Source organism: Falco cherrug, chromosome 14 (genome assembly GCF_023634085.1).
Source record: "Falco cherrug isolate bFalChe1 chromosome 14, bFalChe1.pri, whole genome shotgun sequence".
NCBI classification, from domain to species: Eukaryota; Metazoa; Chordata; class Aves; order Falconiformes; family Falconidae; genus Falco; species Falco cherrug.
Window position 1 is genome coordinate 6,955,229 of NC_073710.1, and position 22,504 is coordinate 6,977,732.

The 22,504-nt window shown below is 40.2% G+C and overlaps 1 protein-coding gene across 3 annotated transcripts in view; it reads right to left on the reverse strand.

Annotated features, from left to right (window-relative positions):
- Positions 1 to 22,504, reverse strand: part of NKD1 (NKD inhibitor of WNT signaling pathway 1) — a 114,152-nt gene that overhangs the window by 14,424 nt on the left and 77,224 nt on the right. For 2 of the 3 annotated variants that reach the window (XM_055726797.1, XM_055726798.1), the window contains 2 exons: positions 10,659 to 10,765; positions 7,934 to 8,029 (listed from right to left, as the gene is read on the reverse strand). In XM_055726797.1, the coding sequence (XP_055582772.1) occupies positions 7,934 to 8,029; positions 10,659 to 10,765 (203 nt within the window). The remainder of the gene's footprint in view (positions 1 to 7,933; positions 8,030 to 10,658; positions 10,766 to 22,504) is intronic. The other variant, XM_055726799.1, reaches the window with a different exon arrangement.

The window sequence follows — 22,504 nt, forward strand, 5'->3', positions numbered from 1 at the left end:
CTAAGCATACATTGTTGAACAGCAAAGATTATCCAGTTAGGCCTATTACAGAACAGTCTTCACACTTCTCTTTGAAGGCAACGGGATGTGAACAAATGCTTTCATGTCTGGCTATATCAGAAAGAACACTAGCTAATTTTAATAAGCCAACTGTTTCAAAGCAGAGGAACACTGTTTGGTAGCTGGCGATGCTCAGAGGTCTCTCAGGTTGATCTAATCCAGCCAGTCTCAAATAAGGTACTGCCTTAAATTGCCAGGATGAAAAGCAGATCTCTTGGCTCACTGCTTTTCCTCAAAGGGATTTCACCTAAATTGATCTTGGGCACCAACCTAAGGCCAAAGCATACTACTGATCATTGTAGGCTGTAAAGATCCCATTCAATGAATATCTGAGAATTTCTCCATGCTGGTCTTCCCTATTCCTTGATTTATCCCAGTACATAACCTCTTTCCAGGTGCCTGTGAGCATGACGGAAATATCTACATTATCATTTTGTAAGTACACGTGGTTCTGAGGATCAAGAGTCAGGTCTATAAAAATTCAAAACCTCCACTATATTTCCTTTTCCCAGGGGTCTTGCCCATAATAACAGCAGCTCGTAGTATGCCCTACTGGGTACCAGCGCTTTAGTAGTCAATATAGCACACAGTCCTCATTAGCTAACCAGCTTTAAAGGTTACACAGAAATACTAATTTCTAGTCACACAGAATCTACGGAAATACTGACCTTATGGTCAGGACAAATGATTTTACAGTAGGTGATTTTCCAACTCAAAAGACAGAATGAATAACTAAATCCTAGAGGGTCCAGACTTTGCCTTAACATGCACCCTAACTTTTCTGAACTTTTTGGAATTTCTCCAGACTTGTGAGTTTAAGACAATATATTCATAAAAAGAGAGTAGAATTTGCAGTGTCTCCTTTATTTCCCCACTGACATATTTTTTCTACCATTGCTGCAAGAGTCTCTACGTATGGGCTGTTACTACCATGTCAGTAGCTGCTTTCTATCCTCTTGACAAGAACTATTGTCTAAAGCTTGAATGAGGGAAAGACTGCTCAGTGACAATCTGGTGGACACCTCACAGCTCTTTAACACATCTCACTTCTCTCACTGCCACCCTAATTTGAAACCCAGCCAGCCTCTAAATAGACACAGTTGTATCTGACAGCCAGCTTGAAGGGCTGCATCTTTTTTATCTATGAGAAAAAACACCCAACTAAGCAAGAACACAGACAGACAAACAAAACATATCTGTTGTTTTACATGCCCTCCATAAATTATGTTCTAGGAGCATTGTGCTATAATCCTGCACCTTGATAAGCCAGACCTTCCCCTTCAGCACAATACTTAAGCACCATATTTATTCTTAAGAGGGCTTCATATACTCAGCGCTTTGGTGAATGGAGCCTTTCCCATGCATTCCTTCACAAGTGCTGGTTAGCCAACATGGCATTTTTCCACACAAAGCTCCTATCAGGAGGTTACTAGCCCCATTTTCATTCACCATAATCTGTCCTCCTTCCTTTTTTCTGCTACACCAGACTTTTGACAAGCTGATCATCTAGTCTACTTTAAATCCAATAGGCAAGGACAAGAGAAGTCTTTACTCCCACTGTCCTTCCACATGATTTTTGTCCAGTGATGAAGTCTAACTTGCTAACTGGCATACAATCTGCCCCTTGTGTTCTGTGAGGGTCTTTCTCAAGAAGACGCTTGACTCGGCAGTTTAACGAGTACTCCCAAACTCTGCCAAGGAAGCCCAAGATGCAGCATTTGTGTGACACATACTTGGCAAGTCAGAAATATGTGCACGCATGTACCGCATCAGCACAACTTACATCTCTTGGCCAAACAGGCCCAAATTAACCCAAACTGATGTCCAGGCTCCAAGCAGTTTAAGAGGCTGCACAGAGGTATCAGGACGCTCTGCTGCCTGTGCATTTTATTACATGTTTAATGACCAGTTTCCTCCACAATGATCTGAACTGATCTGCATTCTAGCACTGAACAAACGTGGTCATCAGACTGGATATATACCAAGATTGAGGTCAGGGATGCTTATGCTGATCTTTTAAACACCAACATTTTTATTATAGGATTCATTTACTTGTGGTCCTAATTTGAGGTTAGGAGTTCTAGCAAACTGACAGTTCTCATTTGGTCAAACAGCTCTGCTTGGGTCATTCGCTACTCTGGCATCTGCCAGGGTCTCGGCCAAGCAGGTACCAGCTACAAGGCAGCCTGAGCCTCCTGTTGCTTTCCAGTTATTGCTTCACAATCATAACATATGAATTGCTGAGGCACTGATCTGTTAGGAATGGTCTTCGTCACCAAGTTTTGAACTGTGACTAAAACTACTGTCTCACAGCCCTTTTTTTGGCAGCTAAGATGGTAATGGCTTCTTGTCAAACTAGTAGCACTAGACTATTAAAATATATGGTACAAAATTTGTATTTTATAGTTATGTCTGTATTTACCCCCAAAAGAATTTTCATCTTCCAGTAGCCTGCCAGAAGACTGAGGCAATTTATGTTCCCCTTGAAAGCTATCCCACTGAACATTATCTGTATTTAAATTCCTTAAAGAACTCCCTAAAACCATTGAGACAGCTTTACCTTCTACACACCAGCTTGCACATTTCACTGTCCTCAAGAAATGCAGCATCAAAGATTAAGAATAAAAGGTAGTTAAATTCTCCTCTTCTCTGGTTCACCAGCTAGTATGTCTCAGAGAACTGCTACCAAAGAATCTAACTTTTCTGCATAATGGTTAAGATTTTTAGTAGTCACATAATTTTGCAACTGCTTTGCTTTGCTTAAGACTGCTTGGCACTTCCCACGCAAGAAGTTTCATCCCACATTTCTCAAACTTTCTCCCTTTTTACATGAAAAATAAACAAGAACAGATTTTTCAGTGTTTCCCATTTTTCCAAAAATATCATTTGCTTGTTTTTATAACTGAAATGTACTTTTAAACCATTTCTAATTACAAATCACTGTGGATTTTTAAACTAATATATTAAATGGGTAAGAGAAATAATTTTTTTTTAAATTATTTTCTCTCCTTTACAGAAAACAGACTATATTTAGCTGGGAAGTAGGTTGCATGAATCTAACGTAACTTCTGAAGGGCTGATAGCATGTGGAATTTCTGCTGGGATAGCTAGTTTAATCAATTAAGAAAACTGAAACTATGATATTTTTCCTCAAAGAGCAAAACACAGGTTTGCTGGGTAGTATCCAAGCAGCCACCATGTGTCATACCCAGATTTATTTGTGTCTTGCTTATTGAACACTACAGTTGGTTTTTCCAGGGCTGAAGGATTTAACAGTGTTAATCTGTGTGTTCTTCACATGCTATTTTATCAAGCAGCTAATTCAACAAAGTATATTAAAAAGAGCAACCTTAATAGATTGCCAGAAATCCTTTCATTTGAAATATTTAAGAGTGACCAGTTAAGGCCACACATGTATGCTGAACTGACATGTTTATCCACAGAATACCTTACAGATCTCCAGTAGGAGATTACCAGGAATTTAGAATACTCAGAGAAACTAATGGGTCTGTAAAAAAGAACAAGAGTAAATTACATGGAAATATTATTCATCCCTCACAGAACTCATGTGACGGAGAAGGTTCCTATGCCTTTTACTTCTAAGGAACATTAGTGGCACAGGGACAACCCTGTTTTTCCAGTATTAGCATAGCTTCTCATTTTAGGACTAATTAGCAAACTAGAGATTCTGTAAAGGAAACTACGAGGCTTTTCCAGCAGAATTAATTTAACAGAATGAGATATTGGCACAAGCCCCACCCCTCTCCAAAAACGAAAACAAAACCCCACCAAAACAAAACAAACAAACAAACAAACAAAAAACCCCAATGAGTTTAATAACACTGAAAGAAAACCTTCAATTTGATTCTTTGTAACTTGGCTGGCAGAGATGTCTTTGGCTCCCCTCAAAACCAAAAGGAAAAGCGGTATTTTCTCTTAATATCTCTCTCTGATGCAAATCCACCAAATCTAATGGTTGAAATGATAGCCCCTGTGACACAGACAGGCAGTACTCCTCTACCCGTTGGTTCCACTGCTCTTTCTAAATCATGACTTAATACGGTGCTGACAAACTGAAAACTAGCAAATTTCATGTAAGGGTCAGACTGCTAAACAGTAGCCCCCAAAAAGCCAGTATTCTTCCCAAAGTCAGAGATTCAGTGCTGAGTTCTGAATGCAGAAATAACCTCAAGCCCTTTCACTCATTACAGAGGATATGAACAAAAATAACTAAAAAGGGAAAGAAAAAAGAAGAAAGGAAACATAAGAGGAAAAATTGGGTATTTAAGATACAAAGAACATTTTTACCATTAAAAATGCATGAAGAGAAACATCAATATCAGTTCATTACCTTTCCCGCAGAAAAAGAAAAGTACAAATGTCTTATTTGTACTTTGTTTGTAGTTTGATTTTTACATACAGCAGGATGGTTTTATTGCAACATCAGCTTTGTTTGATCACATACGTTGTTGAATAATTCTTATTTGGAACCTGAAAGGAGCCTCACTTGCTATCTACTCAACAACTACACTAGAAGAAATTCCCTCTTTTTAACTCCTGACAAGCAACTTTCTTGTGTGCTTATTCCTGTGCAGCCACTCACCAAAGAAACTCAATTTCCTAAGAAAGACCTGATTGCAAAAAGAAAGAAAAAAGGCTAGTGTTTATGAAGTATAATTACATTCAGAGAGCTCAATATAAAACCTCCCGGATCAAAACACATTAGTTCAATTATCCAAGTTTCAAGTCCGATTACAAATATCCATGTGAAGATAATTACAGTGCAGCTGTCAGTTCTGAAAAGGCCTGCAGTACATAATGAATTGTCCTCTTCTGGCTTATGGAATGAAGGGGAACACTAATAGCCAAATTTTCTAATATACATATCACAGCACGAAAAGTTATCACCCACTACACCAAAAGGACTGAAAAATAACGGTCGTCTATGACAGAAAAAGCAGTAGTTTAATAACATACAGTAATGCTAATTTTATAATTTGCCATCCCAATATTATGCTTTCATAACGGGTGTCTCTCTTCAAGAAGCATGACTAGATCTGAATTTCTAATTATAAGGACTACGGAATAAGTCATACAGACTCTAGGAGGAAATCAAAGCAGTATTAAGTTCTGAAGATGTTGTTAAGGTCCAGAAGAAATTTCACTATGATGGAATTTGAATGCTCTTGTGGTGATCTGTCATTATGTAAAACCCAAGGGAAATTTTATCCAGTAACTAAACCCATCTCTTATTTACAATTTTCAAACATTTTAATGAAAAAAACATTTAGACTGCTTGTAAAATTGCACCCCACCTACACATCTCTTACAAACTTAACACTCTGTATTACTTTGGAAAGTCTCTGGACATGAAGTCCAATGTTTTAAACACCATGACTTTGAATCAAATTAAATGAATGTGGGTGGGCAAGTCACTTCCTTTTCCAGCGTCTCAGTTTTCCAACATGAAAAATAAGAATGACAAGGCTGGCTTCTTTTTGTGAAGAAGCTTAAGGTCTACAGATAGAAATATGACTTAAGAAATTTCATCTCTCTGTTAGATCCAGCTATAAATCCAGGAGACATTACAGTGAAATTTTCAAAGAAGGAGAAAAGGTCCACACTAGCTTTTCTCACCAGAACACTGGACCTTCATTTAGAAAAGCTGACCAGTTCTGAAAGCATTTTCATCAGCTCACTAAATGGCACTAGTACAGATCAGTCCTCTTCCTCAGACTGGCTGTTCCAACCGTTGATCCAGCAATGTGCTTCCGATACTTTTAATTCAAAGCATGTGTCCCATTCATTTTATTTGAAACTATTCACATGTTTAATGTTCGCCATCATTAAGGCCTTTGGTAGATCAGGAACAGAGCTGCTTAACAAACAACAGTATCAGACCCACTATGCTGACTGCCAGTCTCTCAGGGACTAATAGAACGAGAAAGTCTATGTCATATGAAGAGACTGAAATTCTTCTTTTGTGGCCAAGATTATCTATAAGCTGCTATCATTAGTCATTCTTGCACAAACAACTCTTAAATAGCATCTGGATTCAACAGAAGACAACCATCAAGATGGATTATACAAATGGCACTGGAACAGCTTGAAAAAGAAGTGTGAAACTTAACTGGGTAAGTGCAATGGTGCATACTATTTGTTTCTATCTTTGGTCACATGTAAAGAGATGAAAATTATCAACCTATTTGGTCCCTTGGTTAAAAGAATTTTTTTTGGCACAGGTTCAAGCCTGAACATAGCAACCTCTAGACCTCAGAGTAGTATAATTTCCAATCCCTGCACAGATTTGGTTTCAGTTAAGCTGCAGTCTGCTCTTGTAGCAGGGAGAGGTAGAATTTGGCTGTAACATATTCTCTAAGTACAGTCAAATTAAGCTCTTCGGTGTACCACATAATCACAAATAATTATTGTATACATACTTAAAAGCATATTCTTGTTATGTTCAGCACATGGAACTCCCACTGACATTAATGGGAATTCCATGCCTGAATGTAAAGGACACCCATGTGTGTGGGTTTGGGTTTTGTGTGTTTTTCCCCTATTCTTTGAGAGTCACGATAATCTTGTAACGAAGACTTAGCCTTGGGTCTTGAAAGATCTGGGTTCAATCTGCCACTACGCTCTTGTGAGACTTCAGGCAAGTTATTTACATTTTTCTGGTCTCTGTTCCCCATACATTAACAAATACAATACTACTTCCTCACCCCATCCCACCCTTCTCCTTGCCCCCTCTCTCTGTCTCATCTTCCCATTTGAATTCTGGACTTCGCCTGTAACTTTTCGTCTGCTTATTCTCTTGCATGAGGGGCACAGATTTCATTTGGATATTCAAAGAACTATCAGAGTAGAGACATTAAAAAAAGCCTAGTAATGATATTCATATATATATATTAAAACCCCTGAACAACTACCACATTTGGCAATTTGTTCATAAATGCCAAAAGAGATTTGCTTCAGTCTTCTAGGAAAAAATTCTGCCCTCATTTGGTGCCTAAGGCCACTACACTTTCAGTATTTACCCTATTCCTTTCAACCACTTCTTAGTAATTTTCACAGTAACCAGCATTAAGAGCCAAGAGAGACAAAATCTGTCAATTTTCGGCTAATTATCTGAAAGCATGGGAGCCTGTAAACACACCTCACAAAAAAAAAAAAAAAAATCAATGACAGCACATTGCAGTAAACGTCAGTAAAAGACGTTATTCTAGAAGAAGTATCATTCAATTGAGATAGAAAAAGTTCTGAAAATGTAATCTGTACATCCTCTTATTTGGCTTCTTATTTGCACAGGAAATGCGTCTTGAAGACATCCTGATAATAAAAAATACACATGGGTATGCTTTGACAGGCATTCACTATGGTCCTCCAGCAAATATCATCAATGCTGTTTATACTTGGAGGGAGAAGGCAGAGATCAGACTAATATTCATGAAAACAACAGAACAGTATAGTTAGTCCTACTGGAAAGAATGTCAGAAAGCAACCTTGATATTTGGTTAGCTTAACTCTGAAAAGCAGGATAGAAGCCAGAACAATATACATTTGCAGGGGTTTATTTTGACAATGTCTTTAGTTGTTCAGTTGTTTCAGATACTTTTTGTCCTCAAATGCCAGTACTATTTTTTAAAGGCTAATCCCAGATATTAAACAACGACCAGCTTAAAAAGTGGTACAGTACATTTGAAAACAGTAAACTACTGGTGGGATTGTTTCTAGGAGTGAAGGGTCCATGGAAACTGCTGTTTAAGTTGGCAGGACACCTCTATTTCATATAAGAAAAAATGTTCCTGTTATAAAACACTTCTCTTGTTAGCAAACGCTGCACACAAAGGGGCAGCTGTACTTTGCTTACCTCGCGTGTGACTCTTCCGTTGTTATCAAAGTCATACAGTGTGAAGGTCCATTCTTGCCTGTTATCTTCCTCTACAGACACATCACATTGCAATTCCTAAGAAACATGCAAAGAGCAGCTGATTACCTAAAGCGAACGGCCTGTTTGCAGAGGAGAGCCTGTGGAAGGAGGCTGCTTGCTTGCTTGCTTCCTTCCTCCCTCTCTCGTGGGAGGAAGCTTTCAGGATATGTCCCGGGGAGGCCTCTGTCCACCACAAGGAAGGAGTCTCATCACAGTCACACGATAATCCTAACTCCCTTGGGCTAGACTTCAGGGAATCTGCAAGATGCTTTCCACCTCATTGCAGAAAGCACAAAAAGGTACAAGAAAACGACTCCCTGAAGCTCTGGAAATATAATAAGGTTTCCCACTAAAGAGTGAGAAGGAAAACTCTGCTTAACTCAGACAGAGAAAGATAAGAGAAAGAGACTCACAGAATGAGGCGGTACACCACAGTGCCCGCAGTCATCAACACAAAGTGGACACGCGGCACAAATCCCCACCAGTGGCACCTGTCCTTGACACAGATATTTGATACCCAAAGATACCCAAAGAGTTCGTGCAGTACAGCATCACACCGCTGAGGCTCCCAAAATGGAGCCTGCCTAGGAACTGGCAGGTAAGAACAACCTGGGAGCAATGCCTCGTCCTTATTTTAACTGTGCTCCTGTCAGTGAAAGCGTGATCTGTGGAAAGCCTGAAAGAATCAATTTGTTACAGGGAAAAAAAATCCCCAAACCAAACCCAAGACTTCAGTCAAGAACAAAGGATGCACTTTGACTGACTCCAGTCACCTGGGTGCAAATCGTTTGCTTTCTCTCAAAACCTGTGCAATCAGAATTATCCAGAGCCACAACAAGGCAAAACAGAAAAGTTACAGTGCTATTAAAATGAAAGCCACTGTATGCAAGTAAAATAAACAGCTCCAAATAGCTTCAGCATGATAGAGCTCAAAATACCTGGTTGATCTTCTGACTTGAAACCAATTCCCTACAGCAGTTACGGGTACCCCCTGTCCCCTGCTGAGTTCAAAGGCAGTCTGCTCTCAGTTATAACAAGCCTGGCTGAAAGCTGCCAAGTGCCCCACACTCTACTGTGGAAACACAGTTTCGTATTACATAAACATTCCCAGCACCTTTAAAAGCCAAATCACATCCACCTCGGATTTAGACCTCTTGTCTCAACACTTGTGTTTCGGATTCTTTTATACTTTTGAAACATTCACCGATCTCTTAGCTCCTAGCTTATATAGCTGGAAAACTTTCATTTGTAGAACAAGGGAAAAAATATCAATACTTGGTTTCTTGCCACATATTAATACTTCCCTGTCCCACATTGCCTAACATAACATCTTTATGTGAGGATGTGCCCTGCTTAGTTAAGAGCCATGGCAACCTTCCCTGCATTAGTCATGGTGCCTAGCACCAAGTGCTAACCTTTATGGCATGCCAAGAACTACTTGGGAACAAACACCGACTCTGCTGGTATGGTGGAGTTCCAGCTACTCTGGCACCAGCCATGTTGACAGGTGTCCTCCAACGGTCAAATATCAAGGCACTGTTAATTGCAATTTATCATGCCTTCCCTGTCTGCAAGTGTCTGCTGCTTAAGGTAAGCTGTAACATGTGCCTAGAAAAAGTTATTGCTGTGGAGGGAAAAAAAAAAAAAAGAAAGGAGGGTTGAAAAAAAAAGGCAGGAAAAGTCACCTCCCCCCAGAAGGCACACAAGCACCTAGCAACACCTGAACTGCCTATGGGAAAGCGACGTCCTTTTAATCAGCCTTAAAACAGTAAAAAATAAATCATACCAGACGACTGAATCTGCTCTAGAGAAGGAAATGAACACTCAAGCCATGCTGCAAGGTGGCTGCATGGTCTTTTAAATAACAATTGAGGAACGCAAAGCTCATTACTGTGACAGGCTGACAGCACTGAAAGGTAGAAGTTTGCCATGTCTGCTGGAGTGCAGAGAGATGAAAAATCACGCTGTTTCTTGCCGGTACCACAGTATCTTCCTCCTCACCAAGACAGACAACCCTCTAGCTGGATGACAGCATGTTTCAATACTTATATTTATTAAATCACTCCCTTTATAAACAGAACCTGCCAACTGCACACACTGTTTGGCAGTTTTATGATTTTTGTAAGTCTTAAACGAAACAGACCATCAGACTCATTGCCCTCCAGAATCCTTTTCCTTCTGCCATGTGATCAGATGGATTTCCTGTGAAGCATGCCAGAGTTATTTCGCTTTGAAGGCCCAGGCGCAGAAGACCGATGGTTAAAGAAGCTTACACCTTTTGCACCAGGCAGATTTAATCAAGTGCAACAGTCCATGGAAGTCAATCTAAAGATCTGATAACATGGTAGCTGGCATAATAAATTACTAATGAAAGGATCATCCATAAAGGGTTAAACTGAATGCTGCCTCTTACTAAACATTTCAGATCCTACAGATCCTATGATCATCATTTGACTCTCTCCGTACCTGGAAATAAATGTCACTAATCACTCTCTAAGAAGCACCAATAGTAAGACACTGATTTGTGCCAATTCTACTTCCTCTTGTACCCATTACAACTGTTGGTAGCTATATATATGCATCAGAGGACACTATTTGGTCCACAGGTTATTTTTCTACCATAATTATGTCAGTACAGCGAAACTTTAAAATATAGAGGACTTACTTCGAATTTCAGTTGCTTCTTGGAACCTGTGCGTGTGTCACTTTCTTTTTCTGCTTTCTTTTCATCTCCACTGCAAACTCCATCTGTCTTCTCTGGAGGCAAAGCCACTGCAAAAAATATATTTAAGAAAAAACACTTACAAGGAAATGTCAAAGCAGCCTTATATTTGCAAATCTGTCTTTATATTTAGGGTGAAATTGATTTCAGCAAACTTGTATGAGAGGATCATTATACTTGATTTGCTTTTGTGTTCACTATACATCTGGGATAATTTCAGCAGACAATCTATCAACAGCTTTTGGTACACAGCCTCTCCTACAAACATCACTAGAGTCACAGGAAGTTCACACACAGTATTATGAGAATATAAATCAGCAGAACTGTTACTGTAAATAAGTTTAATAACTTGCAAAATATTGAAAGTTTGTGACATACTGCAAAAACACATTGCATTCACCAGCAGTGAATGAAGTACTGAAGCTGAAATGAAGTCTTCACCCTGTTCCAATTCCCCTCTTCAAATACACAAAACATTACTACCTTCCAAGAAGGTAACACTACCTGCCAAAAAGGCTAAGCTGCATTTTTTTCATGTACGTATGAAAAAGTGTATTTCACCTAAGTTTCAAGTTAAAACATTATGTACTTGCACAATTCAATAGCACTCATAAAAAGCATCAATATTAACATCTTTCAGACATATATCACAACATATCATATCAGATATAATACAGAAAGATATACATATACTTCTCACATGGATTAAAAGACAAATACCCAGGAACTTAATAGCTGTGCCTTCGTCTCCTGCAGAGGCACTCAGCCTTGCACATGATGAAACCCTGTATCTGAAGAAAATTAATTCTGTATTCATTAGCGTTATGAAAATATACACAGATTTTTTTAACCCTACCCTTGAACTTTTTAGATGATTTTTTTATACATCCATACCTGTGCCAACAATGTTATGCCCATATTTCATTAGGCACAGCAGCAATCCTGCCTGCTCCCCAAAACATAGAATATACTGTGAAAATGCCGGTCTTAAAAGTGAGCGTTTTTTCTCTTGCACTGCCGCGTTTGCATTTACCCAAATCCTTTATCCTAATGCTAAGCAGGAACTGTTTCTTGGGGATGCCTTTGTAAGTAAGATCTTATATAAGTGCCAGTTCAGTAAAGTCAGACTCCTGAAAAATCGGAGACATAATGCCCTCCAGTTCAGGATGACCCATTTCAAACTGGGTTTACTCTGTGGCCTTCCTGGTGTTCAGCACTACTGAGGTGCCTCCCAATCATTCTCCCAGGAAAACAAGTCACTAACACACTAGAAATTAAGATATTATATTAGCCACTTTCCAGCATTTTCTTTCAAATTTGAAACAGAGCCATTATCTTAGGAAAACAAACCAAACCAACTAACCAACCAACCAAATGAACAAACAAAAAACCACAACAAAAAACTACCCGTACCATAGCTTTGTACTCAGAAATTCCAAAAGCTAAGATTTCTGCCACAACATTCTCATTGCCACCCTGCGATATATATCACGCCATCAAGTCTTATTTCTTTGTTTAAATTTAACATTATTGTATTACTTTTTTTTGTTTGTTTTGTTTTCAAAACAGTGGTCTATAGAAGATTCTGCACGTGCAGTAAAGAAAGGGGGAATGAGATAGAAACCCTAACCTTTGGAATTTCCTGTCTTTGATATTTATTTGCAGTTTTGATATTATACTGACGCAAGCTTCCCAACACACACCTGTAATTTGCACTGTGCAAATGCAAGCAGACATGGCATTTACTATACACATACTGACACACTGATACACTTTGATTTCTACTCCAAGCCACGCCAGGATTCCCTAACACCAAACATAAGCTAAGCAGGAAGGTCAGCTGAAGGAAGAAAAAGTTTGCTTCCAGCAGTTTCTTCCCTTGTGCTTTTAACCTGATGTTGTCGGATGAGGAGGGACTGTTCCTCAGGAGGTTTTTGTAAAGTGTTTATCATAATGAAGGCACATACTAAAATAAATATTACCTACAATGCAGAACTTTGAAGTATATCTGAAGAAGGGCCATTTGCTTTGTACTCACCCGGTCCATAAATACTACTCCATATTCTTGGGAGTTCAAACTAAGGCCACAGAAAGACCCCCGTAAAACAAAAGACAACATTTGTTTGTCTACCTTAGCCCAGCCCTGTTGTTTCCTTCTAAAATCAACAAGAAATGAAAAGGTAGCACAGACCTTCACAACAAGGACAGTTACACTGACAGTGGTTCTTCATAACTATTATACATGCCCCTAGATTTTCAGTGGCTCATTGGTACCAGCAATAAGCTTCTCACATGAACATTTCTAACTAAGCTGATAGACGTGTATGAGGGGCTCTTGCAATCCTTCACCAACTTGTTCTAGAGAATGTGAAATAAATGAAAGCTGGGCAGGTATGACCCCTAGCTTTGTTGAAACAGTGGACAACCAATTGAAAAGAAAAAAAAAATCCACTCCTGTTATCACACAGTTTTAAATGTATATAATGGCCAAAAGACTTCTACAGTGGTCTTGTATATGTTAAGGAACAGCATCCCAAATGGCACTGGCATGGCAAACCACATTAGGCTGAGAGAACTGATCCTGCACAAGGTGACTGTTCCTTGCCCCAATGCTCTTTGTGGGTTTTTTCTGTCAAAATGAAACGTCTTACAGACCATTCTCTCCCTTCCACCACTGCGCTCTTGCACTGTGCTGAAAGCTGTTGGTGTGTGCAAAGTGCACCAGAGTTCCCCAGCCCACAGGGTGCTTCAGAGAGGAACGGCGCAGTTACCTTCTGGGTTCAGGAACAGCCCTTCCACTGGCACATTTCATAACCTTTCTGGATATACAGTTTGTGTGTTCCGATCGGAAGCTTTCACTTTAATGTATAATGCACATACCAGAGGAAAAATGTGCTCTGACAAATTAGTCTTCTCAAAAAACAAGAGTTCAACTGTTGGGGAAGGAGGGGATACATCTTGCAGTACACTCCTTGAGAGAGTTTAAATACTGTATGCCAGAAATTATCCTCTTTGAGCTTCGCTGACCTTTGATCTGAAGAACTCATTGGCCTTGCTGCTCTGGGGAATTATCCTTTGAAATCAGTTACTCATTCTGGAGCTCAGATGAAATGGGGAAATCTGGTGATCTCATCCTGATGTCAAGTTTCATTCAGCAAAGAAAAATTAAATCTAAATGAGGAAACTTTAAAGGGGAATATGGAGGTATTAAACTAATATTTACGAGTGATCAAATAATGTGTCTGTGCATATATCCTTGTGTGCCTTACCCAAACCCAATGAACATTTAAAAATACATACTGGAGTACGAGTGTTTTGTCTGAGAAAAGAAGGGTAAGTGTTTGGTATCTTGTTTCTATACTTAGTTTTGACTATTGACATGCGCTCGCTCAGCTTCATGAAGGATACAAACACATGCTGAACCTACTTATAAATAAAATGAGAATGTCTGCTTGGGACAGTTAAAACTGGCAGCCTGTAAACAGAGATCCACCAGTGAGCCGCATGCCAAGGTTCAGATATATTCACAATGTGAACTTCCTTTCAGCTCTGCCAATGATATTAAACTAGACCAGACAAGATAGCTATCTCAAAGGAGTGTGGAGAATTTATAAACTTGTGTTCCCAAAGTCTAGCCCATCAGAAATAGGTCCACGTACAATATATCATCTGTGCAAAAATACTTGCTTACCTCCCCGCTCAGATAACAAGTCCTGACAAAGAGAACACGCTATATAGATGAATACACAGAGAAACGTAGCCTTGTTGTGGGAATCCACAATCGGAGGAAAAAAAAAAAAAAGTATATATATGTTGCTTCTCATGGGAATAACCATATGTTCTCAAAAACAATGCTCCCTAACAGAATGTTTCATGAGTTGAAATACTGCATATGTTTTCTTTACGACGTTCTCTTTTCTTGTTCTTGTTCATTATTAATGGTCTTGTATTCACTTCTATAACCTTAAGAAACTATAAAAATGTGTCTGGACAATATTTGAAATTGGAAAGACAATAAAGAAAAAATATTAACTTGGAAAAATTGTGAAATACCATTCTTTCATGAAAAACAAACTGACTGGCTTAAGTGTACTAGCAGATGTTTGTCTCTAAGATTGTTAATTACTACCACCCAATTGCTTGTAATTGAGGTGGGGGAGGAAGAGAGAGGGAGAATGAACACCACTTTAAAGGTATTAAGACTCAAATTAAGTCTTTTTTGCAGGGGTTTATTCATTCCTAAGAAAAGATGGGGGTTATATTTCCAACTGCTTCTTAGGAATCACCAAAAAAATCCCAGAAACAAGGTAAAACTGATTGCTGTGCTGCAAGTATTGAATGAGCACGGAGTACTAGGCTTCAGACAGCCAAGCTGTCCTGCACTCACCTCCACCCTGCTCTGAGAGGGGCTGGGGGGGAGAGCTGGACTAGAGCTGCAGTCAGGTGGAAAAGTGACTGCTTAAACTTTCACCCTCGCTCAGGTGGCTTGTCATTTTGGATTTCTCAAAGCCTCATCTCAAGCAAAGCACCGTGGCACCTTGCTCTTTAGCAAATAATCTTCCTTCTCGAAGCAAGGACAGTTTCACTCTGTTGTTCAACTGTGTTTAGCGTTTCAGTCAGATGGATTAAGAGGATCTTGTGCCCAGAAACAAAAAAAGGATGCAACTCTGATGAATGTTCAGGTCTCAGTTACAGCTACCATGTCCCAATTTGCACAGTAGTTAGGAGAACTCGGGCTAAAGATGAACTGCTTCGGAGCCTCTTTGGGATGACAGCCATTCCAAAAGGTATGTGATGGATCACAGGGCCTTAACTCAGAATGCAGAACTATGGGAGAAGCTATGTAATTCCACACTGATAAATTACGACTGGACATTACCAGTGACTATTATCTTAACTTCAGGGTCATTACTGAATAATTTTTGAGAGAAAGCAGAGTAAAGGTAAAATTGGAGAACTGACAAAAATGCCACCTATGCAAGTCAGCATCTGGCATACATGAAGCCAAACCCTTTGAAATGAAATATTAGCCTTCACCTCAAGTCGGGTAGACTGGATTGCATGGCAATTCTTTAAAACGACTACCAGAAACAAAGGGACTGAATTATCTCTATGTGGGGAAAACCAAACCACACACTAGAACCTGAGACTTGTGGGGGAGTAGGATAAAAGGAAAACTGAAAAACAGACATATCAAGCAAGAAGATGAAGTCAGAAGTACTTCTGTAACAGCTCAAATTTAACTTCATAGCAATACTTGACTGATGGGATTGAGCGTCAAAGAGCTGGTCCAACCAAGCTCAGTAGTAAAATTCTTATTGACGTCAACAGGGTAAGGGTTTCACTTCCAATTTACAGATCCAGCAGATGCAGCAGAACTTACAAGTCAGAGACTTTGAGGACCAAAGGGGTAGAAAAAGAATTAATTGTGTTGTTTTTCCTGAAGTCTCTGATGTCTAGATTATCTGGTTCTGTCAACATTTTTTTCATTGCAAATCAGGTTTGACAAACATAACTGACATTCTTCGCTGACTGCACGACAACAACCAGAGCAGTAACAACTATGTTTGAAAGCCTAAATTGAGAAGTCATCCTTTAATTAACAATTACATTCACATTCAGATTTCACTTTTAAGTTCTCCTGGAGGCCATGGATTAAGAAATACCACCCCCATTAAGCACACGCTTTGGTTTTATTCCACAGAGTTGACTGAAATACATCCCCGATGGAGATAGCTTTGCTTGAGCAAAGGTCGTCTTCTCCAGTGGCAAATGAATGTAGGCAGAACAGGACCAGGAAGGGAGTAACATTCCTGTTCCACAGCCACCAGAACAAGCACATAGGAAAACAGGCTCACCCTGGGTCAGTGCCAAAAGCATGTATTCAGCTTTCTCTGGCTGAAAGCTGAAGCTGATGAATTAGACACACCCTTCAAAACAACAAAGATCAAGCTGCCTTCTCTGAAACTTACTGTAGGGAAATTAATTGTCCATTTTAAGTCCAGTGGGACAAGTCAAAACCAATTTAGCAAGTGCTGTACTAGTCTGGGATGGGTATTTCAACCTGAAAATACAGACAGAAGTCATCTTCTTCTATTTCACTGTTTCCTGTTGCTGGTCACAACACAAATGAAAGGTTCAATTGCCCACCACAGAGTAAAAAAAATAAAATAAAATTTGTGATGTCACAAGACCTAATGCCAGCACCCGACCAGGGGGAGACAGTTAAGCGCAAAACAGACGGATAGTGACTCAGACCATGTGATGGCTTGCAAAAACCCCAACAAAAATAAACAACCAAAATATGTTTTAATCATTCAGGCATCAGATAATGATTCTAACCAACAAGTCACCACTAGGACACTGGGGAATTGCTAAACTGAAATTCACTCAAATGTTCAGGCAACATTTTCTCTCCTGAATAAAAAATAGTCAAACTCCCAGGTCTGTGCAACACCACCTCCCATAAAGCTTCAATTCCTTTTGTCAACACCAATAATTTCACATATTTAAGCAGAAGTATTTCCAAGCCTTGATACAGAATCACAGGTTTCTGTCTAGGTCTGGCATCTTTTTTTCAGCTGTTGGGTTGGGGTGGGGGGGGGGTGGGGAGGAATTTTTTACTATCTCCTTATGAAAAAAAAAATTGTGCTAAAGATGCAGACACAAAGGACAATACAGTCTCTCTGCTAGCTAGGGTGTAACTCATACATGCTTAAACACTAAACCTAGATTTCTCACACTCTCTCTGGAGTGAGTTTGCTGAAGGGAGGGAGTTTGCTGAATTTTGCCAGATTATGATTCCCTTTTCCAATTAGTTCCCCAACTGGCTGTATTTCATCAACAGCAACTGCCAGATTAAATGCCTTACTTGACCATCTTCACCCAACACACTTTGATGTTCAGTTCTCAAGCTTCAAAATACCTTTTGGATGAAGATCAGACAGCACTAAACAGAATCACTAATTAATTAAGCAAAGTTAAATTTTAAACACTGTTTGTTGTGTTAGCCAAAAGCCTGAACAGAACAGTCTTTTTTTTTCCCTTCCTCATCGGAGATCAAAGAAGATCATTTCTCCCTCCCCTCCCCTATCTTAAAAAAAAAGGGGGGGGACAGGGAAGGGGGGACAGGGAATGACACGGGGGAAGAATCTCCATAAGCTTTGGTCAGAATAGTTCAGGATGATACCTGTAGCAGCAAGACTTGTTTGATCAGTGAGCATATCAAAAGCCACATTAACAGAATGCAATCTGCTATAACTATCTGTGTCATTTAACATGGCTAAGTACTTCTTAAGTGAAAACCGTTACTGTCATATGGACCACTTACTACTTTCCAACAGTATTATGTATCCCTGGAGCTCTGAATGGGCTTGCAAAGTGTTGAATTCTGTTGCTGAACAGTGACAGATGGGGACACCAGCTGATCATTTGTGACTTAAAGCAAAAGAAGAAAGACCTCTCTTCTCTAAAGATGGCCATACACTGATTTTGGTTAGTAACTGGTAACAACTTTACTTTTTAAAAATTCCTTCTCACTGTAAGTTGCTGATATTGCTCTTCACATAGGATTTTCTATCTTAAATTTTGTCTCTGGATTTTTTTCCCCCTGGGATGCACAAGGGAAGAAAAAGAAGAAAAAAACCCAGTGACTACATAAACCTTTATTCAAATGAAGGCTGAGTAGGTAATGTTATTAATAATGTAGGTTTTGATATCAACTTGCTCCCATCTAACTTAGATGTTCAGTAGGAAAAACTGTATTTCCACCACCTCTGCAGTGATAACGGGGCTGCTAAAGGTATCTGAACTGTAATACTCGTTTCATCAGAATTGCTGCCCACAAGGAAGAATGTCACTCTGACCCTCACAAAGCTAGCCTTTTGTAGAGAGCAATGTTGTGGACCTGTACTGTAACACATTATTTTGGCTGTGATGAATCAGTTGCACATCTGACAACGCTCTTGTAGTTAATATTCAGTAGCAGGTTCACGGTTCCCATCCTCAGAGCTCTACACCTTACTCTGAGAGGTGGGGAAGGAAGGAAGTCTCTTCCTTTTCATATCTACACATGGGTGAGAAATGGTACTGGGGTGATACTTCACATACTGCAAAACATGCAGAGAAATAAAATTCATCAAGGCCTGACCCAACCACCTTATTTAAAGTCTAGAGAGCACATAAGATCTCATCAGAAGAAAAGATTCTCACTGAACAAATGCAGGTTAACTGCTCACCGTTATAAGTATTGTACCGCCTAAAGACCACAACCAGAGATGGAAGTCCACTGTGCTATGTAGTGCTCAAAATGCAGAAAAGGAGACAGGCTGGAGCATGCTGCTGGGAGAAGCCAGCCTTTCCTTTGCTCTAGAGAGCCCATGTGTTTTGCAACTCAAGGTTCAGCTTCCCACTTTGAGCAACCCCTCTGGTGGAAACCCCTGCAATATCCTCCTAGACAGTATCACCGTGAACTTCGTTCATATGTAGCATCTTAACATCTGGGGGGCAATCACTACTTGCTCATGGGGCCTGGGCAGCCGCCCCTGCAGAGGCACAGGTGGCCTGGGACAGGGCAGGTGGGTGGGTGCTCAGTGCAGCTCCCAGAGGGTCCTGTAGCGGGCACAGAGAGCAGTCCTCCCCTGAAGGCCAGTTTGCCAAGAATATCCTTCCACACCCAGATGGCTCCATGCTCTGCAAAGGCTCCATTAAAGTAACGAAACAAGGGTCTGCAGCACCACATGCTTTAGCTTTATGTCTCCAAATCCTTAAGAGGGACTATAACTCCCTCCTAAACAAATCTGCGCACAGAGTCCAGGGCTGCCTTGGCTCCCCTCGACCACTCCTCCACGGCACCGAGCCCTGTGCGCAGCCCCAGCTGCAAGGCACAGCAAAGCTCTCCGCTCCTCCAGAGCCCTGTGAAAATTCCTCGGGTAGCAGCTCTGTTACTTCTGGATATTTTGTTTTACAACTACTATTCCTTTCCACTCTTTTTGTTACCCTTACAGTTTTAAATCCTTTCTGGTACAAAGTTGGGCACTTTGTATAACATATTTTACTGGTGAAAGGACCTGGGTTGCTGGATTAGGTTTATAAAGCAAGAAAAGCGTGATTACTGGTATTTTTATTTTTTTGGTAGGCTGGGGGGTTGGGACTTTCCATCTAACAAGAGCAGCTGGACTCCGAGCTCTTTCAAGAGCAGAAATGTTGCTTCAGGTTCATTTCCACAACCCCATAGTGCTGCATTTATTATTTGCTTTTACTCACAAACTAGTTGTGGTTACAGAAAAAAACCCTCTTCCAAACAAATGACATTTTATCTTTTTCTCCACAGGAGAATAAGGTTGACTGCTACTTGTGCTTTGAGGTTTGGATATGATTGAGATGAAACATCTGTTAAGAAAAAAAGGGGGGGGGGGGGGACATGGACCTTTTTCTGCTAAAAATATCATGCCTTTTTTTTTTTTTCCACCAAACTTGAAACATGTGATGAAATTCAACTTTTAAAATATAACCCTGGAGCTACTTGAAACTATAAAAGTCTCCTCAGTATCTGAGGCAAGTCAGAATTTCCACTGTTCAAGCTGGGCTTTTATGAAGAGCAGACTTTAGAAAAAGCTGTAATCTGTCTAGGTAACAAAGGGCACTTGTTCTGCCTGGTGAGGTAAAACTTTGGGTTTCTGTAGCTACTGCAGCAGAAGTGGAGTTGAAGCACACAAAAGCACCCTGACTGATACACACTTTGAATTTGGAACAGCAACTGGCAAAAGCAATATGCTTTTCACTGAAATTGCCTCTCTAAGTCTGCATGTACATGCTTGTGTATTTGTAAGGTTCAGCAGGATGACAGGTTGTTGTGTCTAAAATATCCAGCCCGAAGGTTCAGGTATCTACCTGGCTTTACATCGATCTAGCTGTCTATATGAAATGATGGCTTCTAAATTCAATCCCAGAAATGCAAGAACTATTTAACTCTGTCATAAACTACATCCTCACATGAGACACTCTGGGTCTTCTCCCTGTGGGTAGGAGAGAAGGGCCCTACAGGAGGATGCACATGGGTTCTAAACAAAAGCTTATTGCAGAAAGCTACCAAAAACCCAGCAGAGAGCACTCTGAAACTCAGTTGCCTGGCTGTGTCAATGTCAAGCCAAACACAAGAGAACTGGCAACTTTAGGAATATTTCAGAGTTGCAGCAGGACATACTGCCTATTAAATGCAGTATTCAAGGTTTCTAAAAATGAATGTATTGTTTCCTGAAAAGGCGAGGGATTTGAAACAAATACATTGTCCTCTGAAATAGCAAGGGCCAAAACTTCTTTCAATTACAGGACTGCAAAACTGAAATAATTCCATGAACACCAGCATGAGAGTATTATCTGGCCCCAAATCTTTGCCTGGAAATATGCTCTAGTTTCATATGAGTTTAAAAAAAATAAAAAATAAAAAAAAAATGGAAGAAAGAAAGCAAAACGAAAAAGGGGAAAAAAGAGAGTCACAAGAGAGTCAGAGAAGAATGGCATTTTGACTTACTTTACAAAAACATGTTTAATAAAACCTCCATGAACTGTGGTCAAAGCTACAAGAAAAATAACTGGTAATAATCGTTGCTGGGAAATTAAAAGTAGAAAAGGACCTTTGTTCTTCAAGTAGAATAAATGAAACCACTGGTATTCATCATGTTTCCAGAGAGATTGTTTTCAAACTCCTGACTTGTTCCCATATTTCATTCTTTGTTCTTGGTGGTGGATGTCCTGGGGCAAAGTTCAAGTACATTTATCCTGCTGCACATGTACAGTAATGCAGCTTTATCTCTGTACCATACACACTACATCAGCTGTCCTTCACAGATATGTCCAAGTCCATCAGTTTGCCAAGGTGTATCTGATGGAAGTCCCTGCTTCCCAGATTAGCCACCACTGCAGAGGCAGGAGAGCAGGACGTGCAGATAGACACGGCTAGCTATAACCCAGCCAGCCCTGGGTGGAGGTAAGGGTTTGACAGGCGTAGCCTCACAGGAGGCAGCTACTGCAGAGCTGTGCACCAGCCTGCATTCCTGTGCGATTGTTACCTAGCCTGAGCTAGATGAACAGCTCACCCAGATATGCCTACACACGCCACCAGTTCCTTCCTCTTCTGAATCACAATGTTGACAGCCCAAGGGAAACACCAATGACTAAGACCAGTTTGCTGAGTCCAGGTTACTGAGGCCCAGCCCTTTCAAACCTCATGCACAGAGCATGAGCCTTGTATCACTGGAACCCATTTCTCACACCTACCTCAGTCGCGCTACGTGGCAGCTCCTCTTGAGCTTCACTCACCAATGCAAGCAACCAGCTGCGTGCCCACAGTCTGCTGCCTGAGCTCTGCCGTGATGCTCTGCTCACCTTCAGGATATGGAAGGCAAATACAAGAGCTCTCACGCCTTTGATGAGATGTCCCTAAGCTACACCCTTTTTGCACTTTGATTCTGCTGCTTCCCACGTGCACCCTGATGGTGGGCTCTCACATGCTACGAGAAGCAACCTGAGAGATGTGCAGACAGAGGTTTTTCAACAGCTATACCCACAGGTGAATTTTGCCTGCTAGCAAACTAGTATACGACTACCCTAGAACTGAGAGTAAATGAATATTCTTATTGTTAATGGATTCTTTTTTAAATGAACATTCAGAAAGATCATTAGCTTCTCTGTGAAAGAAAGAAAAGTTGACAGTTTTAAGTAGAAAGGAAGAGTATTGAAAACCAATATTATTAGAAATACCAAGCAGGCATATATTATTTTGAAGCTTT